At 36.4% G+C, this 22,791-nt stretch overlaps 1 protein-coding gene across 1 annotated transcript in view; it reads left to right on the top strand.

The window, feature by feature from the left end:
- Positions 1-22,791, top strand: part of LOC107691204 (lysosomal-trafficking regulator-like) — a 122,024-nt gene that overhangs the window by 61,107 nt on the left and 38,126 nt on the right. The window contains 12 exon segments of the mRNA XM_016489701.1: positions 1,289-1,427; positions 2,163-2,336; positions 2,461-2,621; positions 4,045-4,235; positions 7,711-7,959; positions 10,809-10,982; positions 13,051-13,200; positions 13,293-13,430; positions 13,944-14,142; positions 15,040-15,168; positions 16,988-17,594; positions 21,296-21,476. Of these exon segments, the coding sequence (XP_016345187.1) occupies positions 1,289-1,427; positions 2,163-2,336; positions 2,461-2,621; positions 4,045-4,235; positions 7,711-7,959; positions 10,809-10,982; positions 13,051-13,200; positions 13,293-13,430; positions 13,944-14,142; positions 15,040-15,168; positions 16,988-17,594; positions 21,296-21,476 (2,492 nt within the window).

Genomic DNA, 22,791 nt, shown 5'->3' on the forward strand with positions numbered 1-22,791 from the left:
TCTGGGAAGTTTGTGTGCATTGGGAATCATATTTTTTCAAATAAAGTTAAGGTAACACTCATTTTACAAACAGCACACATTGAAAATGACATGAATATGGCAGTGGGCAAAAGCATGAAGCGCAGCATAATTAGAAATCATGAGTTTTAAGTTTGTCGATTGCGCATCTCCAGTGAAGCTGAACTCTCCTCCTGTCAGCATTCAATTCACACGGACCGAAAGTCACGCAGAGAACACGGGATCATGCAGGATTAAAATGCACACTTCACAAGATCTCACAGCTGGATCCGACTAAGTTTGCAAGATTTTTTAAATTAAATGTTCATTAGTCATTCAAAGATTTGTTTAAATTATATAAATGCGTATTTGCTGAATGCTGACGGCAAACGAGAAAGTATTATAATGTTTGCCTTTCTATAACTAATCATATAAAAGCAATCGCTATAATACTTTTTTGTATACATTTTAATTCCTTTGTTTAACAGTTCTTTCTGATTATTAGACAGATTTCTGTCTGTATTAGACAGAACTGTTAACGATGACAGCCAAAAAGGAGAATGTGAACACTGTGTGCTCAGGCAGCGCCGTCAAAATAAAGGTCCTGCCTTGAACTCATCGGCCAAACAGAAAAATTTGAAAAATGCCAAATATCGGCCGATATATCGGCCTTGGTGATATATCGGTCGACCACTAGTTGTTATGTGCTTTTGTCATTTTCATTATTTATTTATATTTTTCTTTAAATTATTTTAATTTAGGTTTACGTCATTTTAGTACTTCAACTTTAACTTATTTATTCCAGTAAGTTACTAAGGCAACATTTTTGTTTTTTTAAGGTTTAGTTTTTCATATGATGTTTGTTTTATTTAATCATTAATTCATTTACAGACAATATTTCTTATTCTTTTAATTAAATTTTACAAAATGTTGTTATGTGCTCTTCTGTTGTGTTTATTTTTTTATTATTATTATTTGTATTATTATTATTATTATTATTATTATTTTGTATTATTTGATTAGATTTTTTCTTTATTTTATTTTAGTTTTAGTCATTTTAGTGCTTAAACATATTTCTTTCAGTTAGTTGCCAAGGCAACATTTTTAATTTTTGATTTTAAGTTTTTCATATAAAATATATTTTATTTGTATTAATTTTGTCTTTAATTCAGTTACCGAAAAATGTTTTTTGAATAGGTTTAGTTTTAGTTAACCGTAACAATACTGAAACATGAACATCATCACACTATATCTAATAGGTTTGATGAGTTAGTTTGGCTGTGTGTTGCAGAAGAGGAGGCCCTGCATGGTCCCGCTCATGTCCCGGAGCAGCAGACAGACAGATGCCTCCTCCATGTCCTCTCCATGGGCTCTAAGGCACTGATGCTTCAGGTGTGGGTGAACATCTCCACCGGAGCCTTTACATTCAGGTGAGTGCAAAAACTGCAAAGTTGCACCAAGTACATTTGCCCCTCAAAAAAGACCCCTCTAAAGTGGATGTCAGTGGTGTTTCATGAGGCCAGTATATGTTCCACTGCAAAGTCACTCAGCTATAACTCCATTCTTGTATAAAGCACCACTTTAGACCATCTAATCAAGTTCTTATGGAAAAATTTACTTAATTGTGTTTTGGAAAGAAAATAGGTTGTGAATGCCGTTTTGTGTTGGGTAAAAAGTTATCTTTTTTAGATTTTGGCTTCTCTGAAATAAACATAAACCTAAAATAGTAATAAAAAAGTTTTTAAAAAACTAATTAATTAAAAATGTGTGTAAAAAAAAAAAAGGATTTTTTAGATTTAGACTTCTTGTTTCCAACATACTAACTGAAAAATGAACCGAAACTAAAACTGAAATAAAAATGAACTTGAAAAGTAATATTTAAAAATAGTAATAAAATTACTAAAAATGTAATTAAAATTGTAATTAAAACTGAAAATGTAACTAAAATCTAATTTCTAAAGATTTTAGATCTTTTTTTTTTTTGGATCTTTTAAAAAGATTTTAGATCTAAAGATCTAAAGGAAAATACTGGCTTGGAGATGTCATTGTATGTGCTCATGGAAAGATTATTTGTGCAAAGTTGGGATAATTTCCTTGCACAAGCCACAAAAAGTCAATGTTTTCAGTGCTATATTACTAAAGTGGCTCTTGATTTGTGAGTTCAGGATCTGCATCGATCCAAATGACGAGATGAAGGCGGGTCTGCTGGCCCAGGCTGAGTCTGGAGATGGTGTGCTGACAGCAGGCAGGTGGCAGCACTTGGCTCTCACGTACTCGCAGCAGCCCGAGGGCAAGAAGAACATCCACGGTCAGCTGACCCTCTGGGTGGGCGGCATTAGGTGAGTCTGCATCTGCAGTTGGTTGGTGGATGTTTTAAAGGGACAGTTCAACCAGGGCTGCAGGCATCAGTTCCTCATGCAGTCAGAATCATGTTTTAATCGAGCCTTCCTGTGCCACATACAGGAAGTGTGACGTCTCGCTAGACTTTACTCTGCTCAGGAAGTCCAGTTTGTCATCAGACAGTAATAAGACCTACTGTATGCTTGGACACTATCAGCACCCCTCAGAGGAGCAGGCCAGCCCAAGTGCACGCTGGGATATGGGCACGCTGCTGCTCTTTAATGGTATGAAACCAGTTCCCATAAGACCTTCTCTACAGTGTTTTTGTTTTTCGTCAGAACAATCCGATTTTTTTTTTTTAAATCTAAAACGATTAAAAACATATTTGTTAAGTGAAAGACAGCTGAAAATAAACATTAGATGACAAATTTAAATAGAAAATTTGAAATGTTGCCTTGACAACTAACTGAAGTTTAAGTTGAAGCACTAAAAGCAGTGTAAATAAATAAAAATAAATATTTATAAAGAATATTTAAAAGAAATAATAGAAAAAACAGTGAATTGACAAAAGTATGGAAGTGATGTTGTTGGTAACGTGGGATCTTCCTGCTGCTGGAGGTTTCTGTGCGTGAGCCACAAATTCTCCACATTCCCTCCACACAACACGCTTTTCTGAACAGAATAGCCGTTCTGTTGCTACTAATAGGTCATGAATGGCCCCAGTCCAGCTTTGGTTAGCAGTGGTTAGATGCTCCAGTGCCATCCTCAATGTGTTTGTTTGTTAGTCTTTAGGTCACAGCTTTTCATCCTCCACACGCTCTATTATTATTCTTTATTGTCTGTTGACAATATGATATGACAATATTGACATGTCAATAACATTGCACTAACTTGTCTGTGACATGTTTTTGGTCTGCCCAATTGTTTATGTCATGAGAACAGTTTTTATCAGGACAAACTTATTTTGAAAACTTTTTGTAAAATGGACAAAGAAAAACTTAAAAAAAATAAAATAAAATTTAATCATTTAATCAATCTTTTATAGAGTTGTACATACAAATTGGTTAGTCTTTTTTTTTTCTAAATATTTTTACTACTACAAAATACTATTAAACTATTATGACTATTAGAAACATATTTGTTAATTTAAATAAAGCGGAAATAAAATACAATATAAATAAACATTAGATCAAAAACTTTAAACAAAAATTAGAAATGTTGCCTTGTCAACTAAGAGAAATATGTTTACTTTAAATTGGTGCACTAGCATTAATTACTGGAAAAAAAAATAAATAAAACAAAATAAAAATAAATTGTCTAAATAGCAATATTAATAAAATAATAAAATTGACAAAAGCACATTGTATCATTACTAAAATAAAATTAAAAAGAAAACTAAAAATAAATTTATATACAACAACAATCCTAAAACATTTAAACATTTTTAATTTTTTAAATGATATTCATTTATTTTTCAATATTTATGTAAAAAATGCAGACACGTTTAAATTAATCTAAGCATATTTTCCACCCTTACTGTATTTTCATTAAAACAATACAGAAGATATTTAATAATTTCATTTATATGCAACAATACAGTATACAGTAATAATCAGTGATATTTTTCCAAAGTTAGGCTATATTTTTATAACGTTTTCATAAATGAAAAATGGTGTGCTGAAGTAAACGGGCTATTGGTTGTTTTAGGCTCCAGAATTGACACAGCGGAGGCATTTTGCCTGTATGCCAGCGGTCCTGACCTCACCTCCATCATGCCCTGCAAGTACGGCAAGCCTCACGGGACACTGTCCAAGTACGTGACACAGGAGGGTCTTCAGTGTGAGCAGATACGAGAGCTCCTCATGAGGAATACAGACGTCGACATCGCACCTCTTATTGTAAGCCACTGCACCTATGAATATGAATTTATTTATTTTTTTCCAGAATGTCACATTTTCCACCAGAAGGCTTTTATGCAAATGTATCTGGCAGCGACACAGTTCAATAGCTTGTTTATCTCCTTCACTGCCACTCGAAAGCAGGCAACATTATTTATCCATTTTTACATCATTTCCCGCTTAAGTGTTTTTTTCTGTGCAGTTTTACCCACTGACATCTTAATTACCGGTGATTTTATGAGTACATGCTGTTCCAGGTGTTCGTATGCTAATGCATTACATGCTCGATAATTGCTGCCATCAGAAAAAGTCATTTTTTCATGACATGAAAAGTCACAGAAACCTTCATTCCTCATGGATGAATTTGCTTCTTTTTTCTGGTCGTCTCTGACAATATCTAGTGCTATTATAAAGCATTGTACACATTTATCTAAAGAAACCTGTAAATAACATGCCCAGGTGATATTTCGCCTCAAGATTAAAAGAATTACATTAACCCTGTCAGCCTGATATATGAAATAATAGTCAGAAAATCCCCTTTTTTTTTTTTTTCTTTTTTTTTTTTTAATAAAATACCCTGTCAGCCTGATATATGAAATAATAGTCAGAAAATCCCCTTTTTTTTTTTTTCTTTTTTTTTTTTAAATGAAAGAGTTTATTGAACCTTAAATAAGAAAATCTTTAGACAAAATATAAAACAAGTTTGCATTTGTTTTTTGTTCAGTATCATGTTTTGATGCATCAGGCTTTTATGGCTAATATAGTGTGATATAGTGCAGGGATGCAAACTTGTCACCTTTCGGCGAAATTCACCATTTTGAATTCAAAATGGGTCATTTGTGTGATTCGTGTAGATCCGGTGAGTTTTTAAATTTGTGTGTGTGTGTGTGTGTGGGGGGTGTCCTTTCTCATCTCAATTCTGTACCCGCTTGAACTCCCCCGCTATCAAACAGTCCTGCTTGTTTTTTATTTGTGTGTGCGCGCTCTGGCTTCGCATGTTTACGTAGTTGTACACATTCGCAGATCTTCCCATTATAACAAAATGAAAAGAAAGTGAAAGTAAAAAAATCTGACGAAGCTTAACGCTGCATTAACGGCGCATATTCTCTCAGAGACAACGAGAGACGAATCTACTTCAACATATGCTGACGCTATTTAACTGTCTTAAATTATTCCCTTAATATTTCTCTTGTGGCCCGTATAGTGAAAAACATGAGAAGAAACATATTTCGCGTTAAACAGGTTGTTGCTTGAAATAAAGCTGCTCTTAATTTTCATTGATGACAGCAGTGTTAATCATTAATTATAGGCCTTTAATTCATTGTATAAATGAATAGGCCTGTTTTTTTTTTTTTTACACATTTAAAAAAAAAATTCGGTGAGGAGTAAGCTAATAACCTAAACTTTTATTATCCTCACAGCGTGTTATGCTATGACATTATTGCGGGGCAAATTAATTGTAATTTAATAAAAGTAACCTAATAATAATAATAAGTCTAATAATAAGAAGAATGTAACAGGCCTACATTAATTGGAAATGCTAAATCCTCTTAATATTGCCAATATTTGATGCTTTTGACAATATCTCTGGCAATAGTTGACACATAATACGCCACAACTCAGCACGGGGAGGTTATCGCGGGCCCCCCCGCAGTGCGTGACCGTCCGGCTTCGCCACTGAATGGACCGAACGAACTGTCTGACAAGCCGATGTCAAAACAGACCTGTGCATTAAGTGATGCGGAGTAAATTCAGAGTAACAAAACTACAGCATTCATCGCACAGACCAGTTTTTTTGTAGCACGTGCGACATATATGTATCACTGTACAGCCCTGTTTAATGCATTATTTAATTATAATACCATTAAAATTAACTTAAGTATTTAAATAGTTAAGTATTTAAATAATTAACCCTTCTAGGCTGTTGGTGTCTGGGCTTATTTGTTTACTTATTTTTTAAATGACATGAGACTTTAAACTATGTGACTTCCTGCTCTGGCTATACTTCATAGTCTTTTTGTAATAAATCCAAAAGCAAGTTGTGTAAAAACAAACAAACAAAAACTAGGGAGTGGAAATGGCAAAGGAGCTAATGAGTGATCCTCTGCTGCCATCTACTGGATATTAAAGGCAATTTCATGCCATTTTCTTTGTTTTCCACCAGGAGACAATTTATTTCATCGTCATCATGAATGAAATGTGAATCTTTAAAGTGAATTTTACTGCACAACTATAGAGTCAAAAAAAAGAATAATAAAGGGTGTAAAATATTGTTTAAAACATTTTATAAAAACCGTCTTTGTCACCTTTTTCACCCATGATGAGTTTGCATCCCTGATAGTGAGACTATGAAGACAAAAAAACAGCCTGATAAAAATATGTAATTTGGTGCAGATGCTGAGGTAATTTCATGTCATTTTCATCAGTCTTTGTTTTCCACCAGGAGATAATTTATTTCATGTCATCTTCATGAATGAAATGTGAATCTTTAAAGTGAATTTTACTGCACAACTATAGAGTCAAAAAAAAGAATAATAAAGGGTGTAAAATATTGTTTAAAACATTTTATAAAAACCGTCTTTGTCACCTTTTTCACCCATGATGAGTTTGCATCCCTGATAGTGAGACTATGAAGACAAAAAAACAGCCTGATAAAAATATGTAATTTGGTGCAGATGCTGATATTTATATGGCCAAAAAAGTAAGATTCTGAAGAAATTCTGAAGCTTGTAATGCAAATCATTGAGATCTTTATAACAGTAAAGCAGATAATTACATAAAATGATAACTGCCAGCAGTCACTCTATATCTCCAATAATATGTCTTCGTAAGATGAGATTTAAATGCTAAAAACATAATACAATGCAATCCTATGATGATTGAGAGATGAACAAACAAACACACCTCAAAAGCCTGATGATCATGTTTGATACTCACATTAGAACATGATTTTCTATAAAATGATGTCTGGATAATCAAGTAAAGCGAAGTTGCTTCAGTCCAGTAAGTGTTCATCTGGAAATATTAATGAAGTTATCCTTACGTTTACTGGATAAAAACCTCTAAACTATCAATCAGACGACAGAAGGCATGGAGTAGATTGTGTGTGACAGGAATAACAGCAAAGTTTTGATCATATTGATCATATACATGCCTAAGAATGTTCTGTATCAGATATGATACAGTAGGCTTTATAGAGTTAATAATATATTTGCATAAAATTTTTATGACAAATAAACAACATTTCATCCTGATTTTTCATTACTGTAGAGCAAACAAATCTGTCCGTTCCTGCGGAGAACTGTTAGGAAAGCCACTCGTTTCCTCTTACAGCTCTCACACTGCAAATCTAATCGGCTCACAGGAATCCTGTGATCTCAATGTTAGAGTCGACATGCTACATTGAAAACTTTTATTTCAAACAGAGCAAGAAAAATAACTTTGCCTTTGTCTCTGTGCATTTGTGTGTTTACAGGAGAGTTTAGCAGTAGTTTATGCCCCCAGCACGCCGTCTCTCTACACCATATATGAGCCGGTGATCCGTCTGAAGGGCCAGGCCAAGTCAGCGGTGGCTTCCCAGCGGCCCTTCAGTGCCAAAGAGGTCCAGAGCTTCATCCTGGAGCCTCCTTTCTTCAGGACCATGATGCCCTGCCAGGCTCTCGGTCTACACAGCGTCCTGCACAAGATCGGAGGCACCGGCGCTTTTGTCTTCCTGTTCGCTCGGGTATGTGTTTGTCTGCGTATCCGTCATTAGTAAAGACCAGGAACGTGTGGAAATGAGTTCATCTGTCACTGCACTTCTGCTTTACTGCACACAAACACACAATGCTCATGTGTTTTGGCCAGATCTTTTAGTTGAACTCCTTTTATTGATGATTTTCAACAGGAGAGATAAAAAAGAAAAAGACAATAAAACAATATTTGTTACAACATATTAACAGAGATATAATCAGTTAAAAGTATTTCTTAAATTTTTTGTATTAAAACATTATTTGTATTTCATTGTTATTTTAGCACCATTGATATGCTATTATAGTTTTATTTTAAATTATATTATATTTTATTTTCATATTTTCTGTTCTCGGTCTACACAGCGTCCTGCACAAGATTGGAGGCACCGGCGCTTTTGTCTTCCTGTTCGCTCGGGTATGTGTTTGTCTGCGTATCCGTCACTAGTAAAGACCAGGAACGTGTGGAAATGAGTTCATCTGTCACTGCACTTCTGCTTTACTGCACACAAACACACAATGCTCATGTGTTTTGGCCAGATCTTTTAGTTGAACTCCTTTTATTGATGATTTTCAACAGGAGAGATAAAAAAGAAAAAGACAATAAAACAATATTTGTTACAACATATTAACAGAGATATAATCAGTTAAAAGTATTTCTTAAATTTTTTGTATTAAAACATTATTTGTATTTCATTGTTATTTTAGCACCATTGATATGCTATTATAGTTTTATTTTAAATTATATTATATTTTATTTTCATATTTTCTGTTTTCACTTTAATTTTAAAGTTTTTTTTGTTTTTTTTGTTTTTGTTTTTTCGTTTTTTCAAGTATGTCTATGTAGTTTTTATAAATTACTTATTTTTTGTAATTTTAGTACTTAAAAATGAGAAAGTTGTCTTTGCAACTAGCTGAAATAAAATAAGATTAAGTTTTTCTATATTTTATTTCATTTCACTTAAAGGGGTCATCAGATGCCCATTTTCCACAAGTTGATATGATTCTTTAGGGTCTTCATGAAAAGTCTATAACATACTTTGTTTAAAATTTCTCAATGGTAGTGTAACACCCTTTTCAGCCTGTAAAATCAGCTCTGTTTTCAGCAAGCCGTTTTAGTCCATTTTCCTTTAAATGCTAATGAGCTCTGCTGACCCCACCCCTCTCTTCCTTGGGGTGACGAGCAGTTCGCATGAGACTGTTTACTTTTGCTGTGGAACTTGCTAACTAGCACGTTATTAGGAAAGCCGATTTGCAAAGATTCATAAAAGAACCTTGTACTCACTTCTTCTGTAGGTGAAGCTGAATCACGAATGATTCATGCAAAACATAGACGCATTTAGGTAGATTGGGGGTGCATTCCCTTCAAAAACAATCGTCTTCAGTCTTCAGCGGCTCAGATGTCGGGAGTAAATGACGACTGCTTTGTTCATTATTACATTCAACAACAAAACACCTCAATCGCTTAGGAGACATTCTTGTCTTCCCCTGCTCCGGCGTCGAAACAATGGCGGACTGATGACAGCTCACTCAGGGAGGGTCTAAGGTAAAACGCTAGTGTCAATCGTGGGAGGGGCCTGGGTCTGTGTGACGTCACACGGAAAGGCATCTGAGAATGGCTTGATATGAGAAAGGGGAAATGATTTAACGGGATTAAAAAATAAAGCACTGGGTGGATTTTTATCATTATAGGGTGGTTGTGTACACACACTGCCAACACACATTTCAGTTCAAACAACATGTAAAAGTGCATGTCGCATCCGATGACCCCTTTAACATCATATGGAAAAAATACAGCAATTTTTACTGCATTTTGTGAACTTTTGAATGCGGATTCACAAAAGCTCTGACTGTATCTGTTTGCTGTGCTTTTTAATCAAAACCATAATGTTTGAAAGTAAATCTGAATATTACGTTTTAAAGTCTCTAGTGAAGGTATCTTTTTTTGCTGGTGATCTGATAATACACTGTTCATTCAGTGGGCAAAATTTGTTTTTTGGTCGGCATGTTCTGGCCCGGAACGTTCTCTCTCACACCGTGTTCCCTCACATTATCCTTCAAACATCTCTTGACAGTCACATCAAAGCCTCGCTTTGTGTTTCTCTCATTCTCACTCTCACTCTCTCTCGCTCTCTTTTCAGATCAGTCTGTCATGATAACAAAAACACAGAAGCAAATATTACTATTTTTAAACTAACATACACTACTGTTCAAAAGTTTGGGGTTAGTAAGAAAAATAAACTTTTATTCAGCAAGGATGCATTAAATTGATAAAAAGTGACAGACAGTACAGGCAAAGGATTTCTGTTTCAGATAAATACTGTTATTTTGACATTTCAGCAAAGAATCATGAAATTTGTGGTGTTTACTCCATAATTTCGAGCAAGACAAATGATTGGCATTATCTAAACCATGTATGTTGAAAAGCAGCTACAAGTTTACAAGGGTGAACCATGCTGAGACAAAAAAGTAATAATTGAGGAGCAGTGCTAATTAAAATAGCTTCAGATGCTCTACTTTGGGTATGATGCCAAATAGCTGACATTTATTAAATGATTAAATAATTTAGTGCAGATGGATCTAGTTTAGTTTAGGTATTTTGGCGCACATCATGTTTGTTTTGCAGGCAGTACTATTAATCAAGTGTTGTTTGCTGAGGCTTCCTGTGTTCTGTGTGTTATAACACTGTGATCCAGATTGTCAGCATGAAAACACATTCACAGCTCACTTCATTTTCACTATGTGATGTATTTCACACATACAGTGATTTTAGCAGCAGGAACACTGAATCACGTTGCGCTATCTCTTTCTGTCTGTCTGTCTGTCTGTTTGTTTGTTCTCGTAGGCGGTGGAGTTGAGCGACTGTGAGAAAACTCAAGCTCTGGCGCTGCAGCTGCTGCTGTCTCTGGTTAAGAACAACCAGCATCGCACTCATGAGATGGAGTGTTACCACGGCTATTCCATGATTCACCAGGTTCTCATCAAGCCCAAGTGCATTGTGGGATACCACATTCTGAAGGTGAGTTTTAGCCTATCGGATGTTGTTAATTAGCCAAAAACCTTTCATTCTGTGATGATCTGGGTTGATGCATTAGATATTCGCAATATTTTTATGGTGACAATTTAAAATTAAGCAGCAGCATGAATATCCTGATATTTTATTGTGCTTTTTAGTTTGTCAAAGATTCCTAAAAAATTTAAATGTAAAAATTTAGATGCATATTATATATCATGTTTTTTTTTTTTCCAACTAGGTGCATCTCAAAAAATTAGAATATCATGGAAAAGTTCTTTATTTTTTGTAATTTAATTCAAAAAAGCAAACTTTCTTATGTTCTAGATTCATTGACCACAAACTGAAATATTTCAAGAGTTTTTTTGTTTTAATTCTGATGGTTACGACTTGCAGCTTAGGAAAATTAAAAATTCAATATCTCAAAAAATTTGAATATCATGGAAAAGTTCTTTACTTTTGTAATTTAATTTAAAAAAGCAAACTTTCTTATGTTCTAGATTCATTGCACACAAACTGGAATATTTCAAGCTTTTTTTGTTTTAATTCTGATGGTTACGAAAAATTTGAATATTTTCTGAAAGATCAATCAAAAAAAGATTTACAAAACAGAAATGTTCAAGATCTCCAAAGTAGGTTTAATTCTGCACTCAATACTTGGTTGGGGCTCCTTTTGCACGAATTACTGCTTCAATGCGGCGTGGCATGGAGACGATCAGCCTGTGGCACTGCTGAGGCGTTATTGATAGTGGCCTTCATCTCGTCTGTGTTGTTTGGTCGGATGTTACTTATCTTCCTCTTGACAATACCCCTAATAGATTCTCTATGGGGTTCAGGTCAGGCGAGTTGGCTGGCCAATCAAGCACAGTAATATCATGGTCAGCAAACCAGTTAGAAGGCGTTTTGGCACTGTGGGCAGGTGCTAAGTCCTGCTGCAAAATGAAATCAGCATCTCCAAAAAGCTTGTCAGCAGAAGCAAGCATGAAGTACTCTAAACTCTCCTGATAGACGGCTGTAACACAGTGGACCAATACCAGCAGACGTCACGGCACCCAAATCATCACTGACTGGAAACTTCACACTGGACTTCAAGCAGCTTGGATTCTGTGCCTCTCTACTTTTCCTCCAGACTCTGGGACCTTGATTTCCAAATGAAATGCAAAATTTACTTTCATCTGAAAAGAGGACTGTGGAGCACTGAGCAACAGTCCAGTTCTTTTTCTCCTTAGCCCAGGTGAGACGCTTCTGACGTTGTTTCTGGTTCAGGAGTGGCTTGGTTCTAGGAATGTGACGGCTGTAGCCCGTTTCCTGAAGACGTCTGTGTGTGGTGGCTCTTGATGCGCTGACTCCGGCTTTAGTCCACTCCTTGTGAAGCCCTCCCAAGTTCTTGAATCTGCTTTTCCTGACAATCTTCCCAAGGCTGCGGTCATCCCTGTTGCTTGTGCACCTATTCCTACCACACTTTTTCCTTCGTCAACTTTCTATGAATATATTTCGATACAGCACTCTGTGAACAGCCAGCCCTTTCAGCGATGACCTTCTGTGGCTTACACTCCTTGTGGAAAAGAACTTTTCCATGATATTCTAATTTTTTGAGATGCACCTGTATATCACCAGTTCCAGTATTTTAGTATCATTGAAATACCAGTATAGTTTTTGTAAACATTTTCAATTATATATTTTTTTATTTAGTTTTATTTGAAAGTTTTAGTGGTTTTGCTGTGTTTTTTGTTTGTTTTTGTCATTAAAAAAACAAAAATGCCTATATAATTTCATTAATTTTTGAAAAAAAAGTTACATTGTTTTTTTTATGGATTTAGTTTTAGTTAACCGTAATAAACCTGTGTGCTTGTGCTGCTGTTTTACTAAACAGTGCACCCTGCTGGTTGTTACTGGTAATGGAGACTTCCAGTGAGACTGCTTTGTCCCTCTCAGTATGTTCTTGTTTTCTTAAATGCATCAGATTAATCAGTCTGAAAAATACTCACTCTGTTTTAGCCTTTTGAATACCACTGGAGTTTGATTTTAGGGTACAGCACGGCAAATATGTGTCTGTGTGCATATGGTGTAACAGACGCTGTTGGACGGCTGCTGCAGCGGGCCAATCCTGACGATCGGAGAAGACGGACAGTTTCATCTGGATGCTGAATCCACTGTGGTGCTGCAAGATCTCAGACTGCTGTCTGAAATACTGCTGGACTGGAAGATATGGGCCAAAGCGCAGGTACATGCTCTCATTTGAATGAGAACATATATTGTATAAGTTGGGTTATTTTTATAGAGAGCTAACTGTGACAGCTGTATGTGTGTGTATAGTGTGGCGTGTGGGAGACGCTGCTGACTGCTTTAGAGATCCTCATCCGGGTGCATCATCCTCAGCAGATGTTCAACATTCGACAGCTCCTCAAGGCCCAGGTGGTTCATCGCTTCCTGCTCGCCTGCCAGGTGCTTCAGGTGAGACGTTCACTACATGCACAAACACATGAGGTCTGATGAGTTTAGATTGTAGTCTTTGAAATGTGGTCGTGAGTCTTGTTTTCTGTCAGCTGTCCATGAGAATCAACTGGTGATGCACCAAAATTTTGGCATCTGAAAATATTCAACCGGAAATTAATTTTCAGTTTTGGTCGAAACAGTTTTGGTGTTCCTACCATCCAGTTATTGCAATAAGCTTTGTTGTTATTTTTAATATGAAACAAAGTCTCAGTTTTCATTTTTTTTTTTAAATAAAGAAATTCGAACAATAAATGCGGTTTTGATGCTCTTTATTGTTACGTGACATTACTGTAGCCGCACCAGCAAGCGGTACGTTAACCGATCTTCTCTTTACTACTAGTTACTGCATGAAATAAACATGAACGAACACTTGAAGGTATGCTGAAAGAAAAGAATGCAGGAATGAAGACCAATCATAGTTCAGTGTGTGGGGGTCATTTTGTAACATCATCTTCATCATTACTTATACAGGAGCATCGAGACGAGTACCTGACCTCCATCCCGCAGGAGGTCTGCCTCTCGTTTGTCAAAATCATCCAGGAGGTTCTGGGGTCTCCTCCGGACCTGGACCTGCTGCGGCTGGTCTATAATTTCCTGTTGGCCGTTCACCCCCCCACCAACACTTACGTGTGCCACACGCCCACCAGCTTCTACTTCTCTCTGCACATCGGTGAGCAAACCTTCAGAAAACCTGTGTCTGATCGAGTCATTAAAGCAATAGTTTATGATCATTCTGTCATCATTTGCATTTTTCCAAACCTGTATGACTTCATTTCTTCTGTGGAACACAAAAAAAGATGTTTAGCAGAATGTTCACACTGCTTTTGCCTCCTTGATCCACAGAAGAAGAAAAATGACACTGGTTTTAAAACAGAAAAAATATTTTTTTAACCTTAATTTGTCTGTTTTTCTTAAATGGCTTATAAATAGCATATCTACTGTACATGGATTGCGAGTTACTAAAAATTTAAACCAAAAACTTTTTTTTTTCCTTTTTAGTCATTAAAGCTGTTTAATCAGTTCATGTTTTCTTTTATTTATACATTTCTTTATTTAATAGTATAAAATTATAACAAAACACGCACATACACACACACACATATCTGTATATAATTATATATTTATCTCAGTTTTATTTTATAGTTTTTGCTGTTATAGTTTTTAATAACCCTGATGTTAGTGTGATTCATTTTTTTTTTAATTATTATTATTATTTTTTATGTATTATATATATATTTTTTGCCCTAAATTTTGTTCATTATATATAAAGATTGTATCAAACTCATGACATTTCTGGCATTCTAATTTAAATCAGATATTGTTTCTAACCGTATTTATAAGCTTTTTTAGCAATGCTGATATTATTCTGATAGTCGAAAGAAAAAAATGTGAAGAACACGTTTATGTTAAGAGATTTCTGAAAACTAAGCAGGTTAAACTGATTTCATTTATTGTTGCAGTAGTCTGGCATTGAGTTTACAGCTCATTCTTCTTTGTTAGTTATCGTACTGAGATGTAGATTTGACCGTAAACAAGAGCATTTTAGTTCATGTTTTTTTCTCATCAGATGGTAAGCTGTACCAGGAGAAGGTTCAGTCTATGATGTACCTGCGGCACTCCAGCAGTGGAGGGAAATCAGCCTGCAGCTCTGTGCTTTCACTCTCTCCCTCCGTCTTCACAGAGACGCCTGCCGAAGGTAACGCATCACTGCCGCCCCGAGGTCAGCGCCACCTCCAGTCACATTAAAGCAGCAGACTTACAATCATTAACTCCCGGCCGTCCGCTGAGGATAATGCGGTTATTCATGAGAAGGTCAAAATAAAAATAAAAATCATGCTTACTCATTCTGTCGCACTTTATAAGCATTATTCACTGGAAATGTCCTTGTCTGACTGTTTGCCACTGCTGCGCCTTGTTAAGTTTTGAAACGCGTGACCTTTAATGAATACAAATCAATTACATCACAGATCTGCCTGTCAAGTCAAATATTACAGTATATAGTGGTCTTCACAATATACTTAATCTGAAAGCAGCTTTAGAGAAAATCATGATTATAATGTTTATATTATCTTAATATCTTTATGCCTTATAAGCCAGGCTTCCATCCAAGGATTTTTTTGGGTTTAGCCCATCAGTTTTTACCAATATAACTGATGGAAATGGCATTTATTGGTGCAGTTTCTCAAGTCTTTAACTTTAGTGCCTAAATTCTATGTTGATACTTAAAATGTTGCAAAAACTAGTTTGGGAACACTTATTGTCAAGAAAAGGGGCTTTAATGCAAATAAATGTGGTGTCACATGACAAAATTAACTTACATGCAGCGCAGTGTTGCTCCCGTCAATGCGCCGTTACTCTTTAAAGGGGTCATATGATGCGATTTCAAGTTTTCCTTTCTCTTTGAAGTGTTACAAGCTCTTGGTGCATAAAGAAGATCTGTAAAGTTGCAAAGACTAAAGTCTCAAATCCAAAGAGATATTCTTTATAAAAGTTAAGAGTCAACCACGCCTACCTAAAACGGCTCGTTCTAACACGCCCCCACATGTCTACATCATGATGTCTCAGTAAATATATTTCTAAAGGTGCTGTAATCCATACATACAAAGAAAACAAAACAAACAAGTTCAGAAAGTTATGTGTAATAAAATGGAATGACACCGGGAAAAAGTATTGAACACATGAAGAAAGGGAGGTGCAAAAAGGCATGGAAAGCCAAGACACCAGCTGATTTTAGCAACATCATATGACCCCTTTAAAGCTAAATAGCTTGTATTAATATTATTAAATTGTATGTAAAAAAATTGTATTACTATTGGTAAGAATAAGATGTTGCTCTCAAACATCATTCATCCTTCATTTTGTAATTTTGTTTAACATTTTCTTAATATTTACTTAATATGATTGCAAGTTAAAATGTTTCATCATCATGTTCTGAAGATGAAAAAATCTAAATGTATGAATTTGAATTGGCAGTTGTTTTTTTACATTATAAAAATAATAAGCCTATTTCTAAGCACTCTTTCCTCTCAATCTATGGTCTAATAATAATATGAAATATTTGAAGAGTTTGTGTGGAAGAATGGGCCAAAATCACTCCTGAGCAATGCATGCGACTAGTTTTTCCATACAGGAGGTGTTTTTGTTTTGTTTTCTTTGTATGTGTGGATTACTTGGGTTGTTATCGACATCTGGTGAAAATTTCATATCAACAGCACCTTTAGAAATGTATTTACTGAGAAAAATGGTGACGTGTTCAATACTTATTTTACCTGCTGTATACTGTAGAGCTGTGTGATTAATATAGTTACATTTTGCATTTTGTTTCATAAAGAACTGGGCAATAATATATTTAATGTTTGGCAATGATATAAAAAACGTGCAGCAGAGAAAGAAGAGATCACGCTTTGTGAAAAAAGAGCAACTGAAGAGGCAAATCTGAGCATGAAAAACTTATCATTGTCAAACTTGTCTTGAAAACGTAGTTTCTGACTAAATGTTGTTTGTTTGTCCCACAGTGCGCCACACTTCCTCCCCTGAGCATGGTGATGAAGATCTGTCACTGCGGCCCCCAAGCATTGGCCCGTCTCCGCACTCTTCTCCGGCTCTGACACCCCGTCTGACCCATGGGAGTGTGATGGGGACCACTGAGCCTGAGGGGACATCCCTGAGTACCCAGCATGCCCTGGGCAGCATGGAGACCCTGAAGCGGACCGGAGACGAGCAGCTCCTCAGCAGCTGTGAGTCGGCAAAGACAATATGTGACTCTCAGAACGTGGGCGGTGATGAGGAGAGCAGCGTCACGGGAAACCGAACGCCCTCCATCAGCGTAGAGGAGGAGCATGACGGCCCAGCGGGCAGCCCGGTGGACTCTGAGGACCATTTCAGTTGGACCAGCGAGGAAGCGCCACGCCGACCGGACAGCCTGAAGGGAATCCAGTCCTTCCAGAGGAGCCACAGTAACCTGGCCAGTCTGGGTTTGGCTTTTCCCGCACAGAACGGCTCTCTGACTATTGCTCGCTGGCCCACCGTGGCTGACCGTGCCGCTCCACCGGACGACTGGGAAAGTTACACCTACTCACCCGGGTATGACAGACACAGCAAGGCGGACTCCAGTAATGACAGGTACTCTGAAAATACCAGATGATTTTATATTGTTGGAAATCCTAGCATTTCCATGCAAAGAGAGAAAAATTGTATCCAACATTGTAAACACGATAAAACTAAAGTACATCCGAGTGAAACGGATTATCGAGAAAGAAAAATGTAGGACAGGGCCTCGGTTCTGTGCATCGTTTGTTGATTGGATGTTGAGATGTGGGCGTGGCATTCAAACGTGTATGCAGATGAGTGTGAGCCTGCAGAGGCGGAGTTTAAGCGCAGTAAATAATTTGAGAAGTCTGATTTTTCACTGGAAGATCCAGTTATGACATTTTGATTAACAGAAAATGTCTCATAATGTAATTAGTAATTATGATCAAGCCACATGAGAAAAGTCGTCATTAACCAAAATATATATACTGTATTTTATATATTCATATTGTCGTGATAATAGGCCTACTTCAGGCCAAATTATTTCACTTTAGTGTAAGGCTGTGCAAATAATACACAGAGCCGTAGTTCACTGACAAGCTACGCAGTATCGCGTTCATTATCGGCTAGGGATGCACGATATTGGATTTTTGCCGATATCCTCATATATCCCCATATAACTCATTTTAGACGATAGCCGATACCGATATATTTCTTTTTGTTTGGAAACAACACCAAGTCTCTCCTGTGCAGAAATTATAAGCAAATTATTTTTAATCTTGGTTCGTTTTTAACAAGAACTTAATTAAATAAACAATAATAAAGTTATTTTATAATGACAGTACATTGAAGATTTGAAAATAACTATAAATAAACTACTCAGTCACTATTCAGTCACTGCATTTTTTTTTTTCAGAAGATGCAGTGGTAACCTTAACATTTTATTTTAAGATTTAACATTTGTAAATGGTCTAAAGCAAAAGAGCTGTTTTATTCTGAAAATCTTTTAGAGCTTATAATTTGTTTTAAAAATATTACACATTAATGAATAAATCAGTATATATAAAATTATTTAATTTAAGTGTCATGTTTGTGATTTTTTATTTTTTGATGCTGTTGTTGTTCATGTAAGCTATAGCTTCTGACCTTTAAATCAAAACATACTCATGGTTTTATGGAATCAATTACTGCTTTATTTAATCATAAACAGTCTAATAATTATTTGTGTATTTTGCTTTCATCTTATTAGAAGTAGGACTACAGCGCCCCCTATGGAATTAAAACTCCTTACAGAACGGGCATTAGGACCCGGGGGAGGCTGCCGCTGCTCACGCTGCACATGCTATTACTGTTTACCATATCACACACCGAACGCGTCATTCTGTACATGCATTCTCAGTTTAAATGCAGCGATCCAAAACAGTGAATCTAATCATCATTCAGGCAAAACTTTGCTTCAAGAATGTGCCACACTGTTGACGTGATGTAATCGCTAGCACACCCTGAGCTCATGTGAGTTAATGTATTCCTCTTATCGGCAAGACATACCGGCTTAATTTTTCATATCGGGCTGATACCGATATTTACATTAAAAGCCATTATCGGCCGATTCCGATATTGGTCCGATAATATCGTGCATCCCTATTATCAGCGAGGTATTGCCTGCAATAATGAACGTGATATTTTGCGGCTCTGTGTGTTAAATGCCGCTACATCTGAAAGCACGTGATGGAGATTTACTACTAATCACAGAACCGTCTTTACTGACGAGATGCGCATGATAATCGCATTTGATTATTTGCACTGCCCTACATTAGTGTTATTTTAGCATCATTGATATGCTATTGTAGTTTTTGTCTGAATCTAATATTTTTGAATTAGATTTTATTTTTCTCTTTTCTGTTTTCATTTTAGCCTTAATTGAAGTTTTAGAAAATTTGCTGTTTTTGTAATTTTATTTTTTTTAAATGACTATATAGTATTATTGTTATTAATATAGTATAGATTTTAATTTATCTGTTATATTAAGGCTGCGTGTCCACCAAAGCGTTTTTAGCCAGCTGAAAACCCCAGGCTGTGAGCGCTTGAGAGCGCACCGGTTTTTTTTTTCAGTTGAGACGCTGTGGTTGCTAAGATAAGGAATATCCGCTGAAGTAATATGGCAGACGCATCGTGAATGAAATGTTTCTCCAAGCATTATTTTTCATAACAATAATATGATAGTCTGGCAATTTAATCTGGTAAAGGCATAAATACTCGGAGACAAGTAATATTAACTTCAGTTGTAGTACAAGCAGGGTGTGACAGTTGGTCGTTATTAGTCCCGCCCCTCCTTCACTGCGATTGGTTAGCTGAATAAAAAGTGACAGTGATGAACTTTTACCCAAAGTTGAACATTCATCAATTCACGGCACCAAGAAAAAAACACCCGAGTGCTGAGCATCTTTTTCACGCTGAGCCCTCGGGCATTTTTTTCTTGGCGCCGAGAGTTGATGAATCAAAAAGACGCTCAGCATTCAGCACACACCTGGCGTTTTAAGCAATGCGGCGCTCCCATTAAAAACAATTGAAAAAATATGCTAGCCTCGGGGAAAAAACGCTTTGGTGGACACACAGCCTAATATTATCAATATTAATATAGTATTTTAATAATTAAAATTATTATAAATTGTATTACTATTATTTATTTATTTATTTTCATTCATTCATTTTAGTTAATTTAGTTTGTTCTACAAACTAAAAGAAAATGAGAAATGTTGCCTTGGCAACTAGCTGAAATAAAATACTTTTAAAAAAATTTTTTTTTAATTTCAGTTAATGTTATTTAAGTTATTGAAGTTAATTTGTTTTATTTCAAGTAACGAAAAGTTGTTTTGTTGTTGTTTGTAGTTTCTGTTAACGATAATAACCCTGTTATGCTTTAATGAAAAACTGCAGGGGCTGACATTTCTGCAAAGTTAATTTTTTTTAAGCCTTGTAAATGGTTTGTAATGCTTTCTAAGTTAGTGTAACAAGTATCTGTAACAAGTTGGCATTTACAGTGAAATCATGCAAAATATTTTATGCAAGTATACTTTTTTGTACGGAACTGTCTTCAGTAAGAAAAAAAATTTGACAATAGGACACCTTTAGAAATGGTAGAGTCCCTAGGTAGTGTGCTTACTACTGAACTAGGGAGCAAATTGAAACACCTCAGAAGCGTTTAGCCTTTTTCAAATGCGTTGTATAATGTGTTTAGTTGTTCTAGATGTGCGTAATATATCTTTTAAATTCTGTGCGATGAATAACACTCTTTAATTATGCTAATTTCTGCCGCTGAGTTTTGGAGATGAATGACTTATAATATTAGCCTTCATTTATAAGTTACATCATCTCTTTAATGTGGTCTTTCAGTCAACAGTTACTGGGTAATTGCCTCCTGTCTTCGTCATTGCCTTTCCTGCACTAAAGATATATCCCATCTACTGTATAATCACTTAAACTCATTAAATGTTAACGACTAAACTCTGAGCTCCTATCCACAAACCATATTTCGGAGCTGTCATTGGTGCTCTTGTTGGGAAACACTTTGCTTTTTATCCAAGTCTATCAAATATTGATTTTCCTTTTGTTTGTACTGATATCACAGTATGAGTAATTTCTGTTATGGGAACATTGTAGTTATTTTTGTGACAGATTCGTGTGTATTTTGCATGCTGAAAGTTTTGGTTAACAGGCTCTGAGTCACAGCTGAAGATCTGATGTTTCTCATCTTCACAGTGATGATTCATGTGTGTGTTTTCTGAATCATTCAGATCCAGTGCTGAAGACTGTCTGGTTCTGATCTGCTGCGGTCTGTACGATCTGCTGAGAGGGGTTCTGCTCCTGCTGCCGGACCTCCTGCTGGAGGAGGTGATGGACAAACTCGTCCAGCCGGAGGCTCTTCTCGTTCTGGTCAACCACTCTTCTCCTCTCATACAGCAGGGCGTCTTGAAGGTCTGCTCACATTTAGTTGTCTTTGGGTATTTGACAAATGAACATGGCTGCTTTTTTTTTGGCCTTCACTAGTTCATTTTTAAAGGTCTTGCAGTGTGACAAAAATTTTTTTGAAAATACAAATATTCCACAAAGTCTCTCAGTTTATATGAGCTCATGAAGACTGCATGCAAAATACTTATAATACAATTGAAAATACAGTGTGTTTTTAGATCACACCACAGTACATTTCCGGGTATTAAACTTTTTGGCACGTCGTTGCCAACAATTAGACTCTCATGTGCTGCATCCATACAAATATATCTTATTTTATGCTTATTAATGTGGAGCATCTCTTTCTATAATATGGACTGAAGGACTGAATCATTGGGAATGAATCAGTGAACATGGGATTAATCCATATAAACAGTACAAATGTATTTAAAGGGGACATCAGATGCCCATTTTCCACAAGTTGGTATGATCCTTTAGGGTCTTCATGAAAAGTCTATAACATACTTTGGTTAAAATTTCTCAATGGTAGTGTAAAACAACACCTTTTTACCCTGTCAAAAACAGCTCTGTTCACAGCGACCCGTTTCAGTGCATGTCTCTTTAAATGCTAATGAGCTCTGCTGACCCTGCCCCTCTCTTCCAAGCCGTTTATAGATACGTTTATAGAGTAGATGGTGCCCTCTGCTGCTGACCCTGCCCCTCTCTTCCGTGGGGTGACGAGCCGTTCTCATGAGACTAAACTTTAGCCGCATTTAGCTGCGGAACTTGCTAACTAGCACATTATTAGGAAAGGCGATTTGCAAAGATTCATAAAAGAGCCTTACACTCACTTCTTCTGTAGGTGAAGCTGGATCACGAATGATTCACGCGAACATAGACGTATTTAGGTAGATCGGGGGCACATTCTCTTAAAAAACAAATGTAATTCACTGTGTCTTCAGCGGCTCAGATGTCTGGAGTAAATGACGACTGCTTTGTTCATTATTACATCCAACAACAAAACACCTCAATCGCTTCGGAGCCATTCTTGTCTACATCTGCTCCGGCGGTGAAACAGTGGCGGACTGATGACAGCTCACTCAGAGTGGGTCTGTGCTGACCAGTGTCAGTCAATAGTCGACTCGTGGGAGGGGCCTGGGTCTGTGTGACGTACATCTGGCCAGAGTCTGAGAATGGCTTGATTTGAGAAAGGGGTTATTATTTTGGGGGATTTAAAAAAAAAAAAAGCACTGGGTGGATTTTTATGATTATAGGGTGGTTGTGTACACACACTGCCAACACACATTTCAGTTCAAACAACTTGTAAAAGTGCATGTAGCAT

This window comes from Sinocyclocheilus anshuiensis, unplaced genomic scaffold (assembly GCF_001515605.1).
Source record: "Sinocyclocheilus anshuiensis isolate Anshui unplaced genomic scaffold, SAMN03320099.WGS_v1.1 scaffold462, whole genome shotgun sequence".
NCBI lineage: Eukaryota > Metazoa > Chordata > Actinopteri > Cypriniformes > Cyprinidae > Sinocyclocheilus > Sinocyclocheilus anshuiensis.